Genomic DNA, 25,545 nt, shown 5'->3' on the forward strand with positions numbered 1-25,545 from the left:
AACAAGATGGGAGTTTGTGTTGAGTGAACACACACCCAGGCTGCCTCCTCTCTGGAACTATAATATGAATGTATATTTAGAGACACAGAGGGCTGTGGAAAATGGGTGTCCAGGTTCCCTTGGGGAGAGATAAAGAGACACATTCCTAATATGACAACATTTCTCCGCTGTCCTCTCCTCAGCCACCCCCGCCCCAGTTCCCAGAGGAAAAAACACTGAGCCCTGAAATTCTGTGGGACAGGATATATAAAACCAGGCTGCCGGCAAACTGGAGTCAGGCAAGCATGGTCTGTTTTAGAAAGACAGGCAAAGAGGTGAACAAAAGAATTTACCCCCTGACCCCTCAAAAGCTGGGAGAACTTTTATTTCCTGATTTCTCACATTCAGTTCATTGGTGGAAAAGACCTGCATTTCATTAATACACAATTTATTGGCAACCGGCTTCGAATCCCTTGCTCTCAAGAGTGTCATCTCAACGCTCCGTCTGTCTTAGGCCTCATCAGCTTCAATACCTCTGGTGCAGGCAAGATAATAGTAATTTAAATATAATACATTAGCCAGGGTTGGGGTTTTTTTGGGGGGAGCCTTTTTTAAAAACTTGTTGCAACAGCTCCGCTGGCTACCAGTCTGTTTCTGGGCACAATTCAAAGTTCTGGTTATGACCTATAAAGAGCTACATGGCTTAGTCTGGGCTATCTGGAAGACTGTGTTCTCACATACAAACCTGCCTGGAGATCTTCTGGGCAGGCCCTTTTCTCACCTCCATAACCTTCACAGGCACGTTTGGTGGAGATGTAGGGGAGGACCTTTTTGGTGGCTGCTCCCAGACTTTGGAACTTCCTCCCTAGAGAGGCCAGCACCAGACTGGCTCCCTCCTTGATGTCTTTCTGCTGGCAAACGAAGACTTTCTTGTTCCAACAGGCTTTGAGCCCTGACTAGGGTTTTTTTAAGGAATGGACCTTTAATAGTGCTGTGCTATTTTTATCATCTGTATTTAATAAATTTGTTTTTTTTTAAATTTTGTTACAGATTTAATGATAATGTTTTTAGTTTTTAGGGTTTTTGTATTTTACTTCTCTTGTTTTAATTTGTGTAAGCTGCCTTGAGTCCTGGTCTGGGGGAAAGGCAGGATCATAATCATAATACCCTGAATGGGTATATCATAATACCCTGAAGCAAGGGACCTTGTCAATTTCTATAAAGTCCATTAACTAGGATTAAAATGGCACAGAACAGGGGTGGATAAGCTTCAGACTCATTGCATCTCATTGAGCTCTCAGTCCTTTCACACAAAAACCCGCTCCTTAATTCTAGCAGACAAATTATTAGATGGGGGAATGTCATTTATTGTTGCTATTGCGAGTCAACCCTGAGATTTCCCAGGAAATCCTGATCTGCCTTCTTCCCATCCCCAATATAGAATCATGAGATTCCAGAGCTGGAAGTGACCTTAGAGCTCACCTGGCCTAACCTGCCAATCAGCAGGGATGCTGTCATTGCATCCTGCTGAAGAATTTTCTTGAGGAAATAACAAATTCCTGTAGAAATGTAGAGAACTGAATTTTAGATTGTGGAAAAAACCCAAGAAACAGAGAGAGCTGAAATGGACCCACCCTTCTTTCCCTAACCCACATCACTCCATGCACTGCACCGCAAAAGAAAAGGAGAAACCAGTGCAAATTAAAAACGAGAGCAACAACACACAAAAGCCACAATATTCTCAACTCAAATTTACAGCTGACTCATGACCCACAAAAGCTGGTCTTGGAGATGATATGAGTCATGGGGGCATCCAAATAGGGAACATGCATTTTGAATGTACCCATTATTTTCCTCCCTCGCAGCCCTGCCTCACCCTAATCCTTGTTCCAGCTTTTATTGCACAGAGCTGCTCAGAGGGGGTTTGGCTTCTGCCCTCGTTCATGCTGTTGGCTGCTCTGCACTGCTGCCAATGGCTGCTGGGTGTCACTGGGGAAGTCTCCAGTAGCATTGCTGGAGCGCGGGGGGTGGGGTGGGGAGAATGACAACAGGGTCTGGGAGAAGGAGGGATGGAAAGTATGTATTTAGTTCAATTGATAGTTTTTTTAAAAAAAATCTGCCTTTTCCTCTACTGGGAAAAAGTTTTGAAAAACATATAGTGGGCCAGGGTGGGAAACCTTTCTCAGCTCGAGAGCCACATTCCCCTATGGGCAACCTTCCAGGGGCTATGTGCCTCTGGTGGGAGGAGCCAGAAGCAAAGGTAGGCAGAGCAACAAACACACATTTTACCTTTCCTTGTGTGGCTAGTTTCTACATACGCTCACACATCCAAATGTATCCTCCATGCATCCAGGCAAGCAGAAGGTGTAATTCTAGGAAGCTGCCTTCTACTGAGTCAGACCATTGGTCATTGCCTGTACTGACTGACTGAAGTTCTCCAGGGTTTCAGGCAGGAATATCTCCCAGCCCTACCTGGAGTTGCTGGGAGCTGAGCCTTCTGCTTGCACGGCAGATGCTCAGCCACTGGGTTACGGACCTTGTCAGATCTCGATGGCATATTTCATCCAGGCAAGCACACTCAATGGATGCCAATGAGAGGTGTCCTGTACAAAGCCAAGGGGGTTGTATGTGTGTACACATCTACATAACACGTTTAAATCACAAGGCTTTCCCCTCCAAAATCTTGGGAACTGTAGTTTAGCCTGCACAGAGCTGCAGTTCCCAGCACCTTTAACAAACAACATTTCTCGTGATTCTTTGGGGGTTGTGGAAAATGCATCAAATTTGCTTTAAATGTCTGGTGTGTACGCAGCCTTTAAAAGAAGCATCCAGTTAGGCACTGAGGGAAGCTAGATACCAGACTAAGTAGACTCTTGGGCTGATCCAGGATGATTCTTCATGTACTTTTATGGGCAAAAGAGGCTGGCAGAGAAGGGTCAGGCATTCACATGCACTCTGCTCCACCTCTGCTTCAAAGCAACGCCCCTGCAGGTGTTTTGCAAGGAGAAGGGGCTACCTGGGACTCCTGTACCTCTGCCCATAATGTACTATACACTTTGCCTTTTCAAAGCCCCCTCAAAATATTTGACCAGAGATAATGCTGGGGAAAATCTTTGCAATTCAATTCTCCAGCCAACCTAGCAAATTTGCATGAGGATTAAAACAAAACAGCAACAGCAACAAATACCAATTCTGGTAGAAATCTAGAGAACTGAATTTAAGATTGGCGGTGGATGGGAAAACGAGACACTGAGTGAACTGAGGTGTAAACTACCATTTCCAGAATTCTTTGGGGAAAGCCACATGCAGGAGGTTGAACTACATGACCCTTGGGGTAACCTCCAACTCCATAATGCTATGGCTCTATGGAATGGATGAGACATGAGAGTTTATCCACATTTACCTTTTGCATTGCTCTTTCCAGGCACAGTTCTGTGTCTTAACTTTTTTTTTAACCCACTCTTTAGCGCTCAATCAGAGCAAATGTCCATTTGAGTATTCTGTGGGTTGCCATTTGCTCTGACTGAAAAAAGGGTGCTTGGGCACAGCTTTAAATTGCAGACTGTGCCTAGAATGAACTGAGAAAAGGTAACTGTGGACAAACCTTTAGTATTTGTGGTGACGGGGGGAGAAATTGGAGTATCCTGGGAAAGGGCATAGCTGGCTGGAATGGGACAACCACATGCTCCTTCTGATGGTGACATTGTATAGAAATAGGCACTGCTTTTTTCTGGGGGGACGCAGTGGGACACATTCCCCTAAACATTTTGTGAATCTAAGTTTGGCCTCATTGAGGGGCAGTATTTCAATATGAGCAGGAAAATGAGAGTACCCCTAAGCAATTTTTTAAAGAAAAAAAAAGCACTGGAAATAGGGGAGGGGGCAGAAATAGGGGAAAGCCCCAGGTCCAGTTCCCAGCATCTCCAAGCAGAGCTAGGAAAGACCCGATTTTTCATTCCTAGAGAGCCACTATCAGCCACTGTCCATAATCCTGAGCTGGATGGACCATCAGGCTGACTCATCCACACTTCCAGTTTCCCAACTGCTTCCCCCCAAGAAAACCTGCTGTTTACTGCTGAATCAGAGCAACATCAATTGAGTTAGCACTTAAGAGTGGGTTTTCTGGGAGAAAGTAGCAGGGCAAAGGCAAAAACCACTCGGACTTGGTTGGACCAATCCTTTTTAGGCATGGGATAAGTGGAAGTGAGGCTGAGCCCTCAGTGTAAGGCATATCCATAGCTTCTTGTTCCTAACTTCTTCTGGCTTTGCATGACCTTCCAACTGCTTAAATGGATGTCTCTTTTATCCAGCAGAATTTTCCCATTCCAAGGTGTAATAATAATAATAATAATACTTATACCCCACTCATCTGGCTGGGTTTCCCCAGCCACTCTGGATGGATTACAACACATATAAAACCACAGAAAGACATTAATAATAATAATAATAATAATAATAATAATAATAATAATAATAATTGTAGGGACTGGGAACAATGCTTGAAAAGAAAAAGCCAACAGAATATAAATAAACCACATATACAAGCTAAAGTATAATGCAATCCATCTGTTTTTCTGTAAAATCATAAACTAGTGACTGTTTAATACTGGCAGGGGAATTTCTCCCTGGCTAGTGTACATCTTGCAACATTTTTAGAAAATGCTTAGGCTTGGACTGGCAACTCTCCAGGGACAGGGAAATCTAAAAGGGAGTGAATGCCACTTGGTGATAAGCAGAGGGCAAGACTGCACCTCTGGGAGATCACCAAAGAAAGCGGGGACTAGACAGGCCAGGAATAAATATGTTGACCAGGAAGTCTGGATAAGGCAGAGGTAGGAAACCTTTGGTCCTCCAATGCCCATCCACCCCAGTCAATGTGGCCAATGATCAGGGATGACAAGAGATGTAGTCCAACAACATCTGAAGTGCCACAGGTTCTCCACCCTTGATATAGATCAAACCCACTTGGCAATCCTAACCAACTGCACCCCTCTGCTTCTGGTTCACCTCTGGCTTTGCCCATGCTATCAATGTCTATCAGCCATGGTGACTATCTTTTGTTTCCACTATCAGTGTCAGAGGCAGTGAATATCAGTAGTTGGGAATCGTGAGTAGAGTGCTCTTGGACTTTGGTCCTGCTTTTGAGCTTACTAGACACATCTGGTATTTATCTGTCTATCTCTCTTGGGCAAAAGTGCAAATTCTTGAGGTCAGACAGTGCCCCAGTCATGTCTTTGCCTATCTAAGCTGGTCAATTAAAACCCAGATACAAATAATAGTAAAGATCATTCCCAGATTAAGCCCATATAGATCCTGGTTAGGAACATTCAGCTTGCAATTAATTCATTTTCTGTTGCTAAAAATAAGAGTGAGATAAACATATCCCAGCTAGATTCCCACGATATCTGGTTGCTGTCTCACACCATTTCTTTTCCCCACTGTTTCCCATCAGCTGGAAACTCTTCAGCTCCCTTAGAACTCCAGCCTCAAAAACATGTGGTACACTGAGGGGGCAGGCAGAGTGAGAAGGAAGTATAAATCACTTTGATTGTCCCAAGTAGCACAGAAATTTCAACCAGTATCACAGCCCATTGTTTGGCAGGAGCTTGCCTAACCTTTCATTCTGCAATGAGCAGAAGCTGGAGTTTTAACAAAGCCATAAGGCCTGTTAAAAGAAGCATGCCAGCCTGCACAAAAAGTCACCCATTTGTAAAACCATGAAGGCCTAGGAATAATCATCTGCAGTAATAATTCCAACAGCAACAGAAGAGTTGTACATAAGAAGATAAAAATTGTGCATGTGCATATTTTATAAAATAGTGGAGGGTAAACAGGGCAATAATGTGAACGCCATCTCCCCAAACCTGCTGCTCCCCAGATGCCAGGAGTGCCAACGACTCCACGACCATGGGTGCCTGGGGCCGTGGGTGCCATGCAGCATACATGGCACTAGCACCAAAACTCCCTTTTCCATCTTTCATTTCCCATCATCCTCTCATTCCACCCACCTGCTGGGATATATCTGGGATGTGGCCCAAGAGAAACAGGCTTATCATTTGCACCCTCAAAGCAGAGAGATAAAATGCTGGAGACCAAATGGAATGGAGACCAAAATGAGGCAGACCCAGGGGAAGAAGAGGAGGGATAGGCTTGCCCCCAGAGGAAATTACATCCAGTGTGGTTTGGCAGAAAACTTGAACTTGTGAAGGGTCTTGTAAGGAAGGCGGCGGCGGCGGCAGCAGCGGCAGCAGGGTCACCAGAGGGCTGGTGTGTTTAACAGTATGTCCTGCCAGGTCTCTTAGGCACCCCATCACCAAGAGACAGACTAGGGGCCATGATCCATCCAGCCTGCATGAGGAGGAGCCTCCCTCCTGCTCCAAGAGACGTGCTACTCTGATCCTGTGGCTTTTCCTGGGCTTGACTTGGGTCCAATACGATACGATATCTTTATTGTCATTGTCCCTTGCGGAACAATGAAATTGAAAACTACATAAAACTACTACAAAACTACATAAAACATTCAAAAACCCCTAAAAACTCTAAAACCCCATTTTGAAATACACTATACTAAAGAGACCCCTTATGCTGCAGTTAGAACTAGAATTGCATTCGCGTAGAAACTGTTTTTCAGGCAGCTAGTCCTGGCCTTTATAACCCTATACCTTCTTCCAGAAGGCAGAAGCTGAAAGAGATCATTTCCGGGGTGCGTACTATCATGTGCTATCTCTGCCGCTTTCTTATGGCACCTGGCAGCATAGATTTGATCTAAGGTGGGAAGAGTGCACCCAATAATTCTCTCTGCAGTCTTTACAACCCTGGATAGCATTGTTTTTTCCCTGGCCGTGCAGCTCCCAAACCACACGCACAGACCATAAGTTAGTACGCTCTCCACAGTGCAATGGTAGAATGCCATCAACAGGTCCTCTGAGAGATTGTTTTTCCGGAGAATTCTCAGAAAATATAACCTCTGCTGTGCTCTCTTCACCAGGTCTTTGCTATTCTCTCCCCAGGTTAGGTCGTCTCTCAACTCCATTCCCAGAAATCAGGAATAAGGACAGCTGCAGCGTGAACATCAGACCAGGGATTCTCAGAGACCCCGCCCCATCATATTCTATCAGCATCTTCAGCCCTGCCTGTGTGTTTAAATCCCCAACATGATTAGAATTGCATGCAGGAGAGCAGGAGCAGGAGCAGGCATGCTAGCAGCAGGTCTGCTGTCACCCTCCATGAGCTGGAGGGCTGAATGTCTCCAGCGGGGAGTCTGCTCTGCTAACGTAACCTGGAGTTTAGAATCTTGGGTTTTCCATGAGTTGAGATGGGGTATCCATTGCAAACATTCAGTCCTCCAACTTGTGGAGGATGATGGAGGACTAGCATGCTCACCTCTCCTCTCCCATGCATGATTCCAGGTGGGTGGGGGATCTGAATACCTAAATAGGTATTTGCTTACTGCTCAATATTCATGCTTCAGTAACAGCTGAGGGTTGAATTTCCTCTTAGGAAAAGCGTTCAGGGGCCACAGGCCCCAACGCCATGTGCACCCTATATGCAGACATCACATTCTCTTTCTCTCTCACACACACCAATTACACACACCATTCTCTCCCCTACAACCACAGGTGCCAACTCTCCCATGAAGGGACCGGGCACCCACAAATTTTGGTGCCAGGGCCATGCACGCTGCATGGCACCACAGTACAGGGCACCCAGAGTCGCAGGGTCAAGTTGGCACTCCTGCCTAGAACCCCTTCGTACCCATGACAGTATATTCCCTTACTAAAATTAAGCAGTTCTGGGTTTAGTGAAGACTACCCAAGAACTCCATGTACACCATTTCAAGTACCAAGGAAAAAAGACTGGATTTAATGGTGTCCATATGAGTGTCCACATGTTGCATCCAATGAATGTACAATCCTAGTACAAAACAGCAAATCAGCAAGTATCTACTCTTTCACACAAACATGAGCCGAGCACCTGCGTAGACACTTCAGTACAATATGTGAACAAGCCTTTGGATGCCGGCAAATGCCCAATATCGCTATCCTCTGGATTCAGCCCTGCTTGTGAAATATGTGACCTTCTACAACTTCTTGAGTTTTAATCCATTTTTTAAAGCATTCAATAGCTTACAGATGCTTCAGGTTACAGATGTTTCAGGTTACAGACTCCGCTAACTCAGAAATAGTACCTCGGGTTAAGAACTTTGCTTCAGGATGAGAACAGAAATCGTGCAGCAGCAGCGCGGCGGCAGCAGGAGGCCCCATTAGCTAAAGTGGTGCTTCAGGTTAAGAACAGTTTCAGGTTAAGAACAGACCTCCGGAATGAATTAAGTTCTTAACCCGAGGTACTAGAAATTTTCATCAAGAGGAGGAATTGAGATTTGATGTATAGCTGGAAAGGACATCAAGCATTACTTCATTATAAACATGAGCTTGCAAAAGCTCCACAGATACAGAAGAAAATGTTTAGATTTTGTTTTCCTGGTATGTCTAATTCATTTTGTTATGAGCAATACATCCAGGTGCCTGAGAGCTGTTGCCGCCAGTTAATCTAAACAGGAGTCGCACTTTCCCATTCTGTATAACAGAAGTCTCTGTTAAAGGCTGGCCTTGTTCTAAGAAACTAAGATTATTGCAAGAGAAGGCACAAACTTCTTGCTTGTTTCTTCCCTAATATGTAATGAGTGGACCTGGAAGAAGAGTGCTAACAAACTCTGCCCAGTTCCAAACAGTGCTGCTGAAAAGTGTTAGGGATTATGGACAGGGGGGAAAAAACCTACAACATAAAGAGTGAGCAACATGTGGCCCTTCAGCTTAAAAAAATATCCTAGAGGAAGTCATGTCTGTCTGTTTGGAATCTTGAGCAAGGTCTTTCCTGTTAGGAATGGGGTAAGGATGTACCACAATATTTTGTTGCAGTGCCCATTTGTCAACAGTATCAGCCATGATCATCCTGAATGTTCATTCCTGGCAGGATGCAGTGAAACCACTGAGCCTCTTGGGCTTGCTGATTGGAAGGTCGGCGGTTCAAATCCGCACGATGGGGTGAGCTCCCATTTCTCTGTCCCAGCTCCTGCCAACCCAGCAGCTTGAAAACATGCCAGTGCAAGTCGGTAAATAGGTACCACTGTGGCGGGAAGGTAACCGGCATTTCCGTGCGCTCTGGCACTTGTCACAGTCCTCCATGCACCAATAGCAGTTTAGTCATGCTGGCCACATGATCCAGAAGAGCTGTCTGTGAACAAACACTGGCTCCCTCAGCCTGAAGCAAGATCCCATAGTCACCTTTGACTGGACTTCATTGTCCAGGGGTCCTTTACCCTTTACCTAGGCAGTAATCTCACTGACAGCAAGGCCAGTTTTATATCAAATTTAAATGTATGCCTTTGTGAGCAAATTTTGTAGCTTCTGCTAAATGGCTCATGGCCACAATACCTCAAGTACTGCCTCTCTCCAGGTGAACTGATCTGATATGGAGTGTTCTCCCAAAGGAGGCTTGGGGGGGGACTGTTCTTACTGCATTGTGTATTTTTATATTTTTATACTGTCCTGTGATCCGTGGAAGAAGTGCAGTATAGAAATTTAATAAATAAATAAGCTACCATGGATGTCCCCTTATACCAAATAATTATTGATTCCTCCTCTACCCCGCCCCTTATGAGGAATGGTACAAAGGACTGCCTTCGATGCAGTATTTTGTAGAAGTACTGCTTACTGTTCTTGGCAAGTGGTTGAGCTGTTTGATTAAGAGCATAAGAACATAAAAAGAGCCTGCTGGATGGGCCATTGGCCCATCTAGTCCCAACATCCTGTTCTCACAGTGGCCAACCAGATGCCTACGAGAAACCTGCAAGCAGGATTTGAGCACAACAACCCTGTCCCCTCCTATGGTTTCCAGCAACTGAAATTTAGGAGCATGGCTTCCTCCCACTGTGGAGGAAGAGCATACCCATCATGGCCATCAATAGCCCTCTCCTCCACCAAAGGAGCTCCAGTGTAATGAGTTCAATTGCTTTACCGTCTTGCATACCTGAGATCACATGGAAATATTCTGAATGACCAGAAGTACGGCTGAGATCAAGGCTCACAGCAAAATCAGACCAACATCAGACTAGTGGTTGGAGTGACGGCCCTGACAAAACAATGAGTAGACTATCCTCTCCTGGCCCAGTGGTAACATTTCATTTCACCCCTCCTGGCCTGTGGTTTAAGGGAAGCCACGCCTGGAATCAATCCACTTCAGTAAGAGGATATACAGCAATGCCTGTGCAGTATTTGGAAGTCATGCCAACACTCTCCAAAAGAAGTGAGAAACACTGACTCTATGTCACTGGTATGTGCACTGCTGGATCGAACGGCCTAGTGATATTGTATATTTTGGAAATGATGAGTGCCGTACTATGGAACATCTACAGTTGGTGCCAGAAGCCAAGTCAAACGGGTATATGGGCAACAGTCAGTCTGGCACAGTCTCTTTTGAGGAAGAAAAGGAGAAAAGGTCACAGTTAGAGAAGGCAGCTAGATGGTGTCGGCTGGTATCCAAATCAGGAAATCTCTGTTCCAAATCTTGCCTCTGCCTTGAACTCAAAAGGTGAACTTAGGCAAACAATTTATTCTCTGCCTTAATTTTGCCATCTGCAGTATGATGGATAATGACTCTTTTATGGGATTGTATTATTATTATTATTATTATTTATTTATTCCCCGCCCATCTGGCTGGGTTTCCCCAGCCACTCTGGGCAGCTTCCAACAAAACACTAAAATACAATAACCTATTAAACATTAAAAGCTTCCCTAAACTTTAGATGTCTTCTAAAAGTTTGGTAGTTCTTTTTCTCTTTGACATCTGGTGGGAGGGCGTTCCACAGGGTGGGCACCACTACCGAGAAGGCCCTCTGCCCTATAACTTGGCTTCTCGTAGCGAGGGAACCGCCAGAAGGCCCTCAGCGCTGGACCTCAGTGTCCAGGCAGAACGATGGAGGTGGAGATGCTCCTTCAGGTATAGTGGACCGAGGCCGTTTAGGGCTTTAACATTTTGAATTGTGCTCGGAAACGTACTGGGAGCCAGTGTAGGTATTTCAAGGCCGGTGTTATATGGTCTCGGTGGCCACTCCCAGTTACCAGTCTAGTTGCTGCATTCTGGATTAGTTGTAGTTTCCGGGTCACCTTCAAAGGTAGCCCCATGTAGAGCGCATTGCAGTAGTCCAAGCGGGAGATAACTAGAGCATGCACCACTCTGGCGAGACAGTCCATGGGCAGGTAGAGTCTCAGCCTGCGTACCAGATGGAGCTGGTAAACAGCTGCGCTGGACACAGAATTGACCTGTGCCTCCATGGACAGCTGTGAGTCCAGAATGACTCCCAGGCTGCGCACCTGGTCCTTCAGGGGCACAGTTACCCCATTCAGGACCAGGGAGTCCTCCACACCCGCCTGCCTCCTGTCCCCCCAAAACAGTACTTCTGTCTTGTCAGGATTCAACCTCAATCTGTTAACCGCCATCCATCCTCCAACTGCCTCCAGACACTCACACAGTACCTTCACCACCTTCACTGGTTCCAGTCTGAAAGAGAGGTAGAGCTGGCTATCATCCGCATACTGATGAACACCCAGCCCAAACCCCCTTATGATCTCTCCCAGTGGCTGCATGTAGATGTTGAAAAGCATGGGGGAGAGGACAGAACCATGAGGCAGCCCACAAGTGAGAGCCCAGGGGTCTGAACACTCATTCCCCCCCAACTTTCTGAACACGGCCCAGGAGGAAAGGAGCAGAACCACTGTATAACAGTGCCCCCAGCTCCGAGCCCCTCTAGATGGTTCAGAAGGATGTTATGGTCAATGGTGTCAAACGCTGCTGAGTGATCCAGTAGACTAGGAAACAGCTCTCACCTTTGTCCCTAGCCCGCCGGAGATCATTGACCAGTGTGATCAAGGCAGTTTCAGTCCCATGATGAGGCCTGAATCCTGACTGGAAGGGATCCAAATGGTACGCTTCTTCCAGGTGTCCCTGGAGTTGTTCAGCAACCCCTCGCTCAATCACCTTGCCCAAGAATGGAAGATTTGAGACTGGGCGGTAGTTGGCCATATTGGCACTATCTAAATATGGTTTTTAAAGAAGCAGTTTGATAACCGCCTCTTTCAGCGGGTCTGGGAATTCTCCCTCACAGAGAGAAACATTCACCACCCCACGAAGCCCATCGCCCAGCCCTTCCCGGCTAGATTTTATAACCCAGGATGGGCAAGGATCAAGGATACAGGTGGTTGGTTTCACTCATCCAAGCAGCCTGTCCACATCCTTGGAGGTAACAGATTGGAATTGATCCCACGCAACTTGAGTAGACAGGACTCTAGCACTCTCCAGCCCTGGCCCTGCTCCCACGGTGGAGTCTACCTCTTCCCGAATCTGAGCGACTTTATCTGCAAAAAAACTTTGCAAAATCATTGCAGGAGATCATGTGGCCCATATTGGGCCCCGATGTAGCAGGTGGTTCCGCTAAATTGACTGGTGCAAACTAGTGACTTCCTAAAAATCACTGCAACGCGCCCCCCCGCCACCCACAAGCCCTGGGTTGCTGTGCGTAAGAGAACAGGTTTTCAAATTTAAATACCTGGGAGACTTTTTCCACTATAACCTAAGCTGGAAGCCACAGATACAGTATTTACTAAACAAAGGGAAAACAATACTTTACACTCTACTCCAATTTTTTGCGGCCAACGGAGCGTCCCACATCCCTTCTGCATTGAAGGTGTACCACGCAAAAGTGGTTTCCACCCTCTGTTATGCTGCCCCGCTCTGGGCCCCAGGGTCCAATTTAACATCGCTGGGGACATTGCAGAATCAGTTTCTCTGTCGCCTCCTGAAACTCCCCATGTGTGTGAGCAATGCAGCCATACATCTGGAGTTAAGGATTGCATCATTGGAGACGGTCATCTGGAAGCGAGTCTTTGGCTATTGGCTGTCCAGCTGGCATAGACTTCCCGACCATTACCTCTTTCAGTGCCTCTGGCAGGATGACTTTGTTAACCCGTGGGTAGGAAAAATCCATGCCAAACTTCTGAGCATCGGAATTTCCCCAGCGGACTCCTTAAAGATGAACCCACGCTCAGCCAAAAGCCTTATCGAGCAAAGATTAGCAGACATTGAAAATCAACACAACCTCTCCAGGGGTGGGGGTGTCTGCTCTCCCAGGTATCACGGAATAACCCCACCACTTGGCCTTCCATCATACATGTCATCTCTTTCATCTGCACCACACCGACTTGCATTTATTCGTGCAAGGTTCAATGTTTTCCCATCGAACCTGCTGAGCCACAGATTTTCCAAGGGTTTGGTGTCTCCGCTATGCGAGTGCGACGGGAAAACAGTTGAATCTCTTCCACATATAATGTTCAACTGTCCCCTACATAGCATAGCCAGGACTAAATTCCTGGGTCCTGCTTTACTGCGCTTGGTTGGCAGACCTGTTGAGTCACATGCCGCACTGCTCTTGCAGGATACAGATCCTTCTGTAACTCTGCAGGTGGCGAGATTCCTGAATGCGGTTATCTCACACACAAAAACCACCAAAAAATTACAACAACAACAACAAAAACTAATCGGACAGTCATGATGAGAGTGCATGATGGATCTCGTCTCCAGTTCTCCTTTTTCTGTGAACCATCCCTTGGATCTTTCCGGGCCCCAAGCCGTTACTGTCACTGTTCAATGACCACCCTTGCATCGTGGTGTTCCCCTTCTGTTGTTAGATGTACCGGTTTTTATGCTTCTGTGTTTTTATGTTTGTACATATCTTATGGGCTAATAGCCGTAAATAAATAAATAAATAAATAGACCTGGTGAACAAGCAGTGGCAAGGACAGGCCCATCTGCTTCATCCAACCAAGTCTCTGTTACACATGCCAGGTTAAGTCCTCCATCCATGATCAAGTCATGGATGGCAGTGGTCTTATGAATCATTGACCTGGCATTGCACAGCAGCACCTTCAGGTCATGTGGGTATCCCTTCCTGATTCTAGTATCCATCCGGTCAGGACCAGACCTGGAGGCAGGGATAGTCCTCAGACAACGACTAAACCTGCCTCCTCTGTAATGACATGGTCTGGTCTAGGAGGAATGTAACTCCTCCTCCTACCCGTGAAGCTGGTGACAAGCATTCAAGATTCCAAGGAATCTCATGAAGACCAAGGAACCCGCCCATGAATTAATATGAGGATTGCTCCTCAAAAGGTTTAAATGAACTTAAAAGTTCAGGTGATGGAGAAAGGGGAAGAATGTGAATTTTGTAAAAAATGCATGCCATTTTAAAAAATATTTGTGAAAAACAAAAAACAATTTCTTAAGTATTTGTTCTCATTAGAATATCTACTGTTGACCCACAAGAAACTGAGCACTTAAAACTTGATATTTGTCAGAAGCTTATGGCTTCTGTTTCTAGAGTGGCAAATTCTTGCAATTTATTGAAAACCCTTAGAGAAGCCATGGGTGGGTTGAGGAGCAGCTATATGGTGTGGGCAGTGTGAGCCACAGGATTTTCTGGGCTCAGTAGAAAGAACTTTGACTCTCCTTTTCCCTCAGAGTTTCCATGAGCTCGGAACAAAACCTCACACACAGAGATGGGTGGTTGCCAAGTGAGCATCACACAAGCTGTACCTTGACACTGAATTTCAATTCTGTTTCCCTGACTGTGGTAAATTTTGAGATGGAGAATGAGGATAAAACTGCATGTGATGCAGTAATTCAATGACTGGAAGCACTGATGCCCTTTTATCTAACAAAAAAGCAGCTCCGGGGTCAATTTAGAGCTACCATGTTGTGGGGAGGGAGAGGGGTCCTAATCCTGTGTCCGCTTGCTGATTCCAAGACTTAAATTGCCCTTGGAAACTGTGAGCAGTTCTCAAGTTTCCCTCTTCATCAGTCATGGCAGGGATGGGCAAATCTCAGACCTGGAGGCCAAATGTGGCCTTCCAGGCTTCTCAATGTGGCCCTTAGGACTCTCCAAAGGCCATACTCTTCACTGCCACCAGCCTGTGCCCACATCAAGTAATCCCCCCCTCGGCTGCAATGTGTCATTGAATTGTGATGGTGCCTCTTGCATGTGTGTGTAGAAACCCCTTGTGTGAGAGTAGAATCTAACCTAACGTACAAGGGGAAAAGCCACTTCCATGAGTCCATTCACTTTTTGGCCACATTCATAAGGCATATTTAAGGCCCTATGATACCACTTTAACCAGCCATGGCTTAGGGAGCTGTAGTTTGTTAAGGGTAAGTGTTTGGATATCGCTTTGATAAGTGTTTGGATATCGCTTTTCACCTAGAATCATAGAATCATAGAGTTGGAAGAGACCACAAGGGCCATCGAGTCCAACCCCCTGCCAAGCAAGAAACACCATCAGAGCACTCCTGACATATGGTTGTCAAGCCTCTGCTTAAAGACCTCCAAAGAAGGAGACTCCACCACACTCCTTGGCAGCAAATTCCACTGTCGAACAGCTCTTACTGTCAGGAAGTTCTTCCTAATGTTTAGGTGGAATCTTCTTTCTTGTAGTTTGGAGCCATTGTTCCGTGTCCGCTTCTCTGGAGCACCAGAAAACAACCTTTCTCCCTCCTCTATGTGACATCCTTTTATATATTTGAACATGGCTATCATATCACCCCTGCCAGTGGTTCTGAGATCACATCTGCCAGTTCTTTTAATACTCTTGGATGCAGTTCATCTGGCCCTGGAGACTTGAATACATCTAAACTAGCCAAGTATTCTTGTACTATCTCTTTAGTTATTCTGGCCTGTGTTTCCTCTGCTGAATCATTTGCTCCAGATTCTTCAGGTCGGGCATTGTTTTCTTTATCAGAGAAGACTGAGGCAAAGAAAGCATTGAGGAGTTCAGCCCTTTCTGTGTCCCCTGTTTGCATTTCACCATCTTCTCCTCTGAGTGACCCCACTGTTTCTTTGTTCTTCCTTTTGCTACGAACATACCCATAAAAGCCTTTTTTGTTGCTTTTAACCTCTCTAGCAAGCCTGAGTTCATTCTGTGTTTTAGCTTTTCTGATTTTGTGTCTACACGTGCTGGCTATTTGTTTGAATTCCTCTTTGGTGGTTTCCCCCCTTTTCCATTTTTTGTACACATCCTTTTTTAATCTTAACTCAGTTAAAAGTTCTTTAGAAAGCCACCCAGGCTTCTTTAGGAACCTTCCATGTTTCCGTCTCATTGGTATTGCCTGAAGTTGTGCTTTTACTATCTCCCTCTTAACAAACTCCCAGCCATCATGAACTCCCTTTCCTTTTAGTATTACTGTCCATGGGATCTCACCCAGCACTTCCCTAAGTTTTATGAAGTCGGCTTTCTTAAAGTCAAGAAATTGAGTCCTAGTATGCTTGGCTGCTCCTTTCCGCTGTATAGTAAACTTCAGAAGAGCATGATCACTCGCGCCTAATGATCCTTCCACTTCTACCCCACTAACCAGGTCATCAACATTGGTTAGGACCAGATCTAAAATTGCTGTTCCTCTTGTTGCTTCTCCCACTTTCTGGACAATGAAGTTGTCTGCAAGGCCAGTGAGGAATCTGTTTGACCTTATGCTCTCGGCTGAGTTTGACATCCAACAAATATCCGGGTAATTGAAGTCCCCCATTACTACTATCTGTACCTCCCAGATCTACAATTTCCATAGTTCCTCATGAAGAGGGATTGATTGTTAAACCACTCTGGGAACTTTAAATGTTTGGGGTGAATGTGACCTTTGCCTCTGGTCCAGTCCATCGCTGATATGTGGACCCCAGAAGGTTGCTTACAAGAGAATGTGGCCTTTGGGCTGAAAACGTTTCCTCATCTCTGACTTATAGTAGCCTTTTATGTGTGAGGAGGGATTTGGACGGGGGACGTGGTGCAGGAGCAAAGAGAGAGACTCTGTCTACACACAATGCCAGTGCTAGTCATGCCCCACTTTGCCTCTGCAGCTGGGTTTTGTGAAATAAAATGACATAAATATCTACAATACTGGAACTTCAGCGTCACACACAGTGTGACCTGCATGTGTGAATATTGAGAGGGACATTTTTAGTATTCATCAGATCATTTTTCAACACACAGTGTAAAGGGCAATGAGTATCAAACTCTGGTCAAAGGGGTTAAATTCTTCAAATAATCAGCCACAAATAGCACTTGAAAAAATTAGTGCTTCTGAAGCCTCACTCCAAGAAGATGGTGGTGGTCTAGGAGCTCCAAAACTCACTAAGCAACAGGTCCTATGATTCCTGGGGGAAGTTATGGCAGTTCAAAGGGTGTAACACCTCTGCCCCCAACATATGCTTTCAGTGGAGATAAAGCCTTTGCCCTCCTCTGTCTGTATTCAGCTGGTAAGAAGAATCCTCTGCCCCAGTTAGGACAAAGCATGGGGAAACTGGCAGACCACACATTGGCAGAAGGATGGTGACTGGGTGGGGAAATCTGAGCCAGCCTTCCCCAACCTCGTGCCCTCCAAATACAGCCAGAATGGGGCTGATGGGAGTTGTATTGCAGAACATCTGCATTGTGTTCCAAAACAGTTTGGGGAAGGCTGATCCAAATGCTTCCTTGCTCTCGTCCTTGAGCCAGACCTGATAGAACCATTCACAATTTCAACCTTAAGCAAAGTAGTAGCAGGAACAACTTGTGCTATCACAGAAGTTGCCAAAAAGGGGGGAAGATAGAGTCTCTACTGAGAATCAAACTCCTTTTTAGAGATCAGAGGGGATGGGAAGAGCGGGTCTCCCTTCTGCACAACCTGGAACAACAATCCAGGTAAATGGGTGGAAGAAAGGGGGAGGGAGAGAGGAAGGCAGGCAAACAAGTGGAAAGGGAAAATTCTGATCACACCTTGTGCTGAACCCACTCTAATGTAATTGTGAGTGCATCATCAGCGGAGCACGGCAGATTCTGAACAGGACTCAGAATCAACTGAGGCATGTGTAGTGTAGTGGTTAGAGTGCTGGACTAGGACCTGGGTGGCCTGGGTTCAAATCCTTGCTCAGACATGAAGCTTATTGGGCCATTCGCTGTCTCTCAGCTGAATCTGCCGCAGAGGGTTGTTATAAGGCTAAAACAGGGGGAGAGAGAACAAGTTATTCCACTTAGAGTTCCTTGGAGAAAAGGTGGGATATAAATGCAGGAAAAAGTAGATCGTTTTCCAGAAATTCCAGGCATGGAAAGGTGAACTCTCCTTGATCCTTGCCCATCCTGGCTTATAAAAGCTAGCCGGGAAGAGCTGGGTGACGGGCTTCACGGGGTGGTGAATGCTTCTCTCTGTGAGGGAGCCTTCCCAGACCTCCTGAAAGAGGCAGTCATTAAACCGCTTCTTAAAAAAACAACTCTAGACCCGGCCAATATGGCCAACTATCGCCCAGTCTCAAATCTTCCATTCTTGGGCAAGGTGATTGAGTGAGTGGTTGCTGAACAACTCCAGGCACGCCTGAAAGAAGCGGACCATTTGGATCCATCCCTTCCAGTCGGACTAGAGGGGCTCGGAGCTGGGGGCACTGTTATACAGTGGTTCCGCTCCTTCCTCCTGGGCTGTGTCCAGAAAGTGGGGGGGATGAGTGTTCAGACCCCTGGGCTCTCACTTGTGGGCTGCCTCAGGGTTTCGTCCTCTCCCCCATGCCTTTTAATATGTATATGAAGCCGCTGGGAGAGATCATCAGGGGGTTTGGGCTGGGTGTTCATCAACATGCAGATGATATCCAGCTCTACTTCTCTTTCAAATAAGAACCAGTGAAGCCGGTGAATGTACTGTGTGAGTGTCTGGAGGCGGTTGGAGGATGGATGGCGGCTAACAGATTGAGGCTGAATCCTGACAAGACAGAAGTACTGTTTGGGGGGGACACGGGGCAGGCAGGTGTGGAGGACTCCCTGGTCCTGAATGGGGTAACTGTGCCCCTGAAGGACCAGGTGCGCAGCCTGGGAGTCATTCTGGACTCACAGCTGTCCATGGAGGCGCAGGTCAATTCTGTGTCCAGGGCAGCTGTTTACCAGCTCCATCTGGTACGCAGGCTGAGACCCTACCTGCCCGTGGACTGTCTCACCAGAGTGGTGCATGCTCTAGTTATCTCCCGCTTGGACTACTGCAATGCGCTCTACGTGGGGCTACCTTTGAAGGTGACCCAGAAACTTCAACTAATCCAGAATGCAGCAACTAGACTGGTAACTGGGAGTGGCCGCTGGGACCACATAACCCCAGTTTTGAAAGACCTACATTGGCTCCCAGTACGTTTCCGAGCACTATTCAAAGTGTTGGTGCTGACCTTTAAAGCCCTAAACGGCCTCAGCCCAGTATACCGAAGGAATGTCTCCACCCCCATCATTCTGCCCGGACACTGAGGTCTAACGCCGAGGGCCTTCTGGCAGTTCCCTCACTGTGAGAAGCCAAGTTACCGGGAACCAGGCAGAGGGCCTTCTCGGTAGTGGCACCCACCCTGTAGAATGCCCTCCCATGAGATGTCAAAGAGAAGAACAACTACCAGACTTTTAGAAGACATCTGAAGGCAGCCCTCTTTACGGAAGCATTTAATGTTTAACAGACTACTGTATTTTAATACTTTGTTGGAAGCCACCCAGAGTGGCTGGGGAAACCCAGCCAGATGGGTGGGGTATAAATAAAAAATTATTATTATTAAATTATTACTATTTCTAAGTCATACGTTGTGCGTGGGTGTGGCCACTGGCAGAGGAATGGGGGGTGGGGGGAGCGCACTGCCCCCAGCACCATCGGGGAGGGGGGTACCATCGCAGCCACCCCCCAGACATGCGCCGCGCACCCCCCCCCACTGGCAGAGGAACAGGGGCGGGGAAGAACATCACCCCCAGCATCATTGGGGTGCCATCACGGCCGCCCCCAACACGCACCACACCCACCCCACCGCACCAGGCGCCACGCCCCCAGGACACATGCCACGCCCCCGGGCTGCACACCACACCCCGCTGGCGACGTGCTGCAAGCCATGCCCCCACCTGCTCTCCGCTCCCAGTGCCGGAGCATGCAGTTTTGTTACTGTTCCCCACCACGCTGGGCGCCATGCCCCCAGGATGCACATCAGCCACACCCCAGCGGTGCCGGGGCATACAGCTTCACCACTGGGTGTGGCCATAGTCAGTGGTAGGACACCTGCTTTGCATGCAGGAAGATGGTTCAATCCCTGATAATCTTCTGGAAGGGCTGGGAAAAAATCCTGTCTGAAAGCCTGGAGAGACACTGCCAGCCAGTGTTGGCAACAATGAACTTGATGGTCTGAGTCAGTATAAAACAGGTTTAGGTGGGTGGGTGCAGAGAGAGAGGGAGAGAGTGTGAGAGCCTGCATTATGGGCAACAGGTGGAGAGTATGAAAGCCAAAGCTATATTTAAGGAAAGGCGCTGCTGAGACTCTCTGAAAGGACCCAGAACCACATGGACATGTCATGCTGCTTCCAAGATGGATGAGGTTGCATCTTCTCTTGGTTGTAGCTGCCCTGGCAAAGTCAGAGGAGAGGATGGAAGAGAAACGAGGACAGTAAAAGGGAGGCAATGGGACAGCCATATGCCAGCAGTGCCAAGTTATGCAAACTGTCATATGGGAAATCATGGGCACTGCACTTTGGAAATTGTTTGGCATTATATGTCCCTGTTTGCCTACTGTCTTGCAATAACCCGCACAGAAGGAACATGGGTCTGTTCAGTCTGTTTGTTTCCATCCTGCCCCAGCAGGGTGCTACCACCTCATCTCATTTAAAAAAACCGCAACATTACTTCTTTTTAAGCATGTGCAAGAAGACATCTATTTCTGATGTATAGGCTCCAAGTGCCGTTGCTTATGTAGCCAAAATAGCAGCACCCACACAGAACAGGCAGGTATGAACAGGCTGGACTTTCCAGAAATACCCAAAACTATTTTGAAAATTGTAAAGATGAAAGAAAGAAAAAAAAAGAAAAAGAAAAAAGGGGGGAAAGAACATTATACTTCTGAGCAGCTGCTTGAACACAGGGGATTGTTCTGAGTACCAGAACTAAGCAGAGCTCATAAGAATTCAAGGAGAGTCCTGCAGAATCAAGCCCAGTTGTTGTTGTTATTGTTGTTGTCATCGTCATCCCATCTTTCTCCCTGACAGGGACTCAGGCAATCATTAAAAACAATTAAACATTAGCAGACTCTCTCAATCTAGCTATGCAGATCATTCCAATAAAAACATCACAGCACCAGCCCTTTCCTTAAAACGTTCAGTTCTCCAAAGCATACACCAGCTGGCAGAAAGACAACAAGCGGGGGGAGCAGTCTAACTTCTCTAGGAAGGAAGTTCCAAAGTTTGGGAGCAGCCCCTGGAAAGGCCCTCTCCTGTATCCAAAAAAAGCATTATTGTGAGGGTGGCAGGACCGAGAAAAGGCTCCTTTAAGCCCAGCATCCTGTCCTCACAGTGGCCAACCCATGAGAAGCATGCAAGCAGGACCCGAGTGTAAGAGCAATTCTACCCCCCAGCAGCGGAGGTAAAACATAGAGGTAATTTTAATCTGTTTAAGTATTTTAAGTTTTGTAAGCTGGAAAGTAGGGTTGTACATTTTTCTTGATTTTATGGCTTTACCTTTTGTAAACCACTTTGAGGTTTTTTTTACAATCAAGAGATGTATACATCTAAATAAATAAATAAATAAATAAATAAATAAAGAGTTGGTAGCCATTGATATCCTTCTCTTCCATGAATTTGCCTAAACCTATCCTAAAGCCTCCCCCACCCCTGAAAAACAGTGCACGCAACCTATTCTGCTTAGCTTGTCACATATAAGGGATAGATGGAATAAGCTGTTTACCATCTAAGGCAGGTTCCTCATAATAAGCTCACAGAGCTTAATGAGGCTATATTATATGTAGTTTGGTACAAAACTCTCAGAGTCTGCAAAAATCAGAGATTGGAGATAGCTTGTGTATATTAGGAATACTTTTTAGATTCAAGCTAGGAGCCTGTAACAAATAACATGAGTGCTCAATTCAAAATTTGTCCCCCTCCCTGGTTTTGGTCCTTGTTGCTTTCTAACAGTTGCAATAATTCAGTGACAGTAAAAGTCACAAAGGGGAGAATTTCTGTGACAGAGGCTTCTCCAGTCTGGTGTCATCCTGATGTTGTTGGACTACAATTCCCATCAGCTGTAGCCAGCTTGGTCAGGGATTATGACTTACGGTCTTCAAACAAAAACATCTTGAAGGTCCCAGGCCACAGAGAGGTTAGGCTGGCCTCAACTAGAGCCAGGGCTTTTTCGGCTGTGGCTCCGATCTGGTGGAACGCTCTCTCACAAGAGACTAGGGCCCTGCAGGACTTGACATCTTTCCGCAGGGCCTGCAAGACAGAGATGTTCCACCAGGCCTTTGGCTAGGGCACAGCCTGACTCCCTCCTTTGGCAATCCTCACAGAACTCTAGCCCAATGGTTGCCATTAATCTGATTGGAATTAATTTTATAATGAAATGATTTTAGAATGTTTTATCATTTTACTGTTGTTAGCCACTCTGAGCCCGGCTTCGGCTGGGGAGGGCGGGATAGAAATAATAATAATAATAATAATAATAATAATAATAATAATAATAATAATAATTTAAATTGTAGTTCAGAAAGCCAGGAGGGCACCAGGTTGGTGCAGCTACTCTAGAACTACCCTTGGCCGGGGTGGCCAAGATGATGTCCTTTAGATGTCCTGGAGTAGAAGTCTCACTGTCTATTGGCCTTGCTGGCAGGGGCTGATGGGAATTGTAGTCCAGTGGCTTCTGAAGGTCACCATGCTGGCTATTCCTGATGTATACTTGGCAATCACTCCTTTGGGCCATCTTGTCTCAACCAACTTCCGCAACATTGCTCCTCCTGACCTGAAGCCTTGTGAAGTTCTTTTCCTCTTAGATTAACCTCTTCTTGACTAAAATGTCTGTCTTCTCTATCTTTTGCCTCAAGTAACATACCATTCCTTCAGTTTCTGTTCTCTCCTTGCCTCTGGACTTCCCATGTCATAGAGGCATAGAAGCATAGTGCTAGAAGGCTCCCTGAGGGCCCTCTAGTCCAGCCCCCTGCAAAGCAGGAATCTCAACTAAATCCTTTTGCTTCCCTGATTCCCAGGGACCTCTTTCAAGTCCTCAGGCTGCTTAAAGAAATTCATGTGAGGTTTTAATCTCAACCACACTAACAACTTCCCTTGTCCTCACAGAGCCTGTTGCTCTGCTCCCCAAGCAATCAAACATTCCAGTCCCATCTCAGTCAATTAATATCAAACATTTCACTGCCACTAGTACAATGTGTTAAGAATGTACCATATTTTTCCATGTATGATGCCCCCATGTATAAGACGACCCCTATTTTTCTTGAACCTTAAATTAAGAAATCAATATTTTAAACATCAAACAGAATGACTTTGAAATAGCAACCCCAAGATCGCCCAAAGTCATTGCCTTTTTGGGGGAGATCGCTGCCCTGAAGCCCCCATGCCACCCTGCACCCCGTACCGTATATTAGAACATCAGCTGCAGTCACCCTGTAATGGTTCACTGAAGTCCACACACTGGTTTATGGAAGTGAATTGGCAGTTCCGACAGCTTCTTCACAGCAGCCGTGGGAATGTAACAATATTTAGCAAATCTAACAATATTTAGCAAAAAACATTGTCTTATACATGGAAAAAACCCAGGACCCACTCTTAACCCACACATGCATCTGGGGAGCCATTTCTTAATCTTTTACCAATGGTGCCTCTGCTGTCACCCAGCATGAATCAGGCCACGACCCACTAGTCCATCCCGACCCACCAGTTGAAGACCAGTGATACAGATAGATTTAATTGATTCCTCCGATGCAAAAGATGCATATGGGTCATTGCCAAAGAGTCACTACTTCTATAAAAGAGAAGAAAGAACATGTGGCCATTGGGAATTCATAGTGCCACAACCATCAGAAATCCCACACAGCCTTTAGGTACTGGCCACACCCTTTAACTTTCCTCTGCACAACCACAATGTGCACGAACATGCTCCTTTTAAAGTCCCGACATCCATTGGGAGTCCTGCACTGGATCCACACTGGAGAACTAGGTTCTGTAACTCATAGCACAATTCAGATTTCTGGGTAACTAGTGTAAGAGTTTTTCGCTGGAGCCTGCAAGCCATAATCAGCTCCAAACATCAAGTCATTCAGAAGCAAGGCTCCTGTGTGTGAAAGCCCTACACAAAATGCACATTGCTGGCACTGTTCATTTGCTACCACCAACCATTTATGGGTGGCTCTGGTGGCTTTTAGTCTGCAAAAAAGGGTAAAGCTCCAAGCTGACCCTCAGCAGGAAAAGATGCTTGGGAGTTTTGCACTCTGATTGGTCTCTCTGTAGGAAGATCTTGAAAAGATGCTGCTGCTCCATCTAGTCCCATCTCTTGGTAGACATATCTTGCCTTTGAGGTTGACTTTTCCTTCCTATCTCATGAGCAGACAGCTAAGTACACCCAGGTACAGCTCAACCTAATGTGTTCAACCAGTGAGGCTGTTGCACAGCTTCACATGCAATCAGCTTGCTATTATTGCAAAATTTCTTAGGGCAACTTCTTCAGGATCAAACATAGCCAATTCAACAGACACAAACAGGTTTACCAAAGGGTATGGCTCCGGCAGATAACTCATCTCATCCATCAAAAGAAGCTGCACCTTCAAGGACGGTGCCTACTGTCTCTCACTCTGACAACCCCACATTGAAGCATTTCTCATGTCTTATTCAGATCATCTCCAAAACCAAACCCTGACCCAAGCGCTTGAATAATAGAGGCTCTGGAAGTTGTGACTGAGACCTGTCAATGACCTCTCTGTCTGCTTTCCTAACACAACTCCTAAACGCATTCCTTCACTGATCCTGTGGCTTTAGGACAAAACTACATGCTGCAGCAATCCACTGAGAGTCCTTTTGCATGCATGCTTGTTATCCATGCATCTCAGTGACAAATGCTCCATATACACCCCCCCCCAGACAAACAAACATTTTCTCCCGAAAAAGTGGCTGAAACTTTGGAAGGAGAAGAGATTGGGGCTTACCTCCAGACTCTGGGTTTGCATGGAGTGGCAGTGTATGTAGCAGAAGCTGGAACGTGGGCAGAAGCACAGGCACCACTGAAGGAAGGCTGGACCTCATGATATTGCCTGGAATGGGCCAGAGAGTGGCACTCAGACCATTCCCTGGACACTGAGCAACAAGCACGCAAAGGAGGCACAAGCTACAGACACAGCCTGTCTGTTTTCAATTGAAGGTTCGGCTACTACTATATTTAATAAGCTTGCAGCTGAGGGAGGGATGTTCTGAAGTTCCCCACCAGTCAGAAACAGGGCTGGGTTAAAACAGATACCTCTCATGTTTCAAGTCAGTTCCCCTTCTTAAAGGGCTAGTTCTTCCCCCTCCCCATTTCCTCTTTTAGAAACTCTTTGAATATCTCCTCCTTCGCCTCCTTCCCTCTCTGTCATAACTTTTTGGGAACTGGCCAGGCTTTCAGCTCTTTGTTTTTCGGTATGGTTCTTTCTGACATGGCTGTGTGAAGGAACTCAGGGAGGTTGTTGGAGGCTACAGA

General features: G+C 46.4%; 1 protein-coding gene across 1 annotated transcript in view; it reads right to left on the reverse strand.

Moving 5' to 3' along the window:
* Positions 1-25,233, reverse strand: part of CSPG4 (chondroitin sulfate proteoglycan 4) — a 125,037-nt gene extending 99,804 nt beyond the window's left edge. Inside the window, exon 1 of the mRNA XM_081887557.1 lies at positions 25,019-25,233. Coding sequence (XP_081743683.1) covers positions 25,019-25,115 — 97 coding nt within the window. The 5' untranslated portion in view covers positions 25,116-25,233. The remainder of the gene's footprint in view (positions 1-25,018) is intronic.
* Positions 25,234-25,545: the final 312 nt, after the last annotated feature.

This window comes from Podarcis melisellensis (genome assembly GCF_964234715.1).
Source record: "Podarcis melisellensis genome assembly, chromosome: 14".
NCBI lineage: Eukaryota > Metazoa > Chordata > Lepidosauria > Squamata > Lacertidae > Podarcis > Podarcis melisellensis.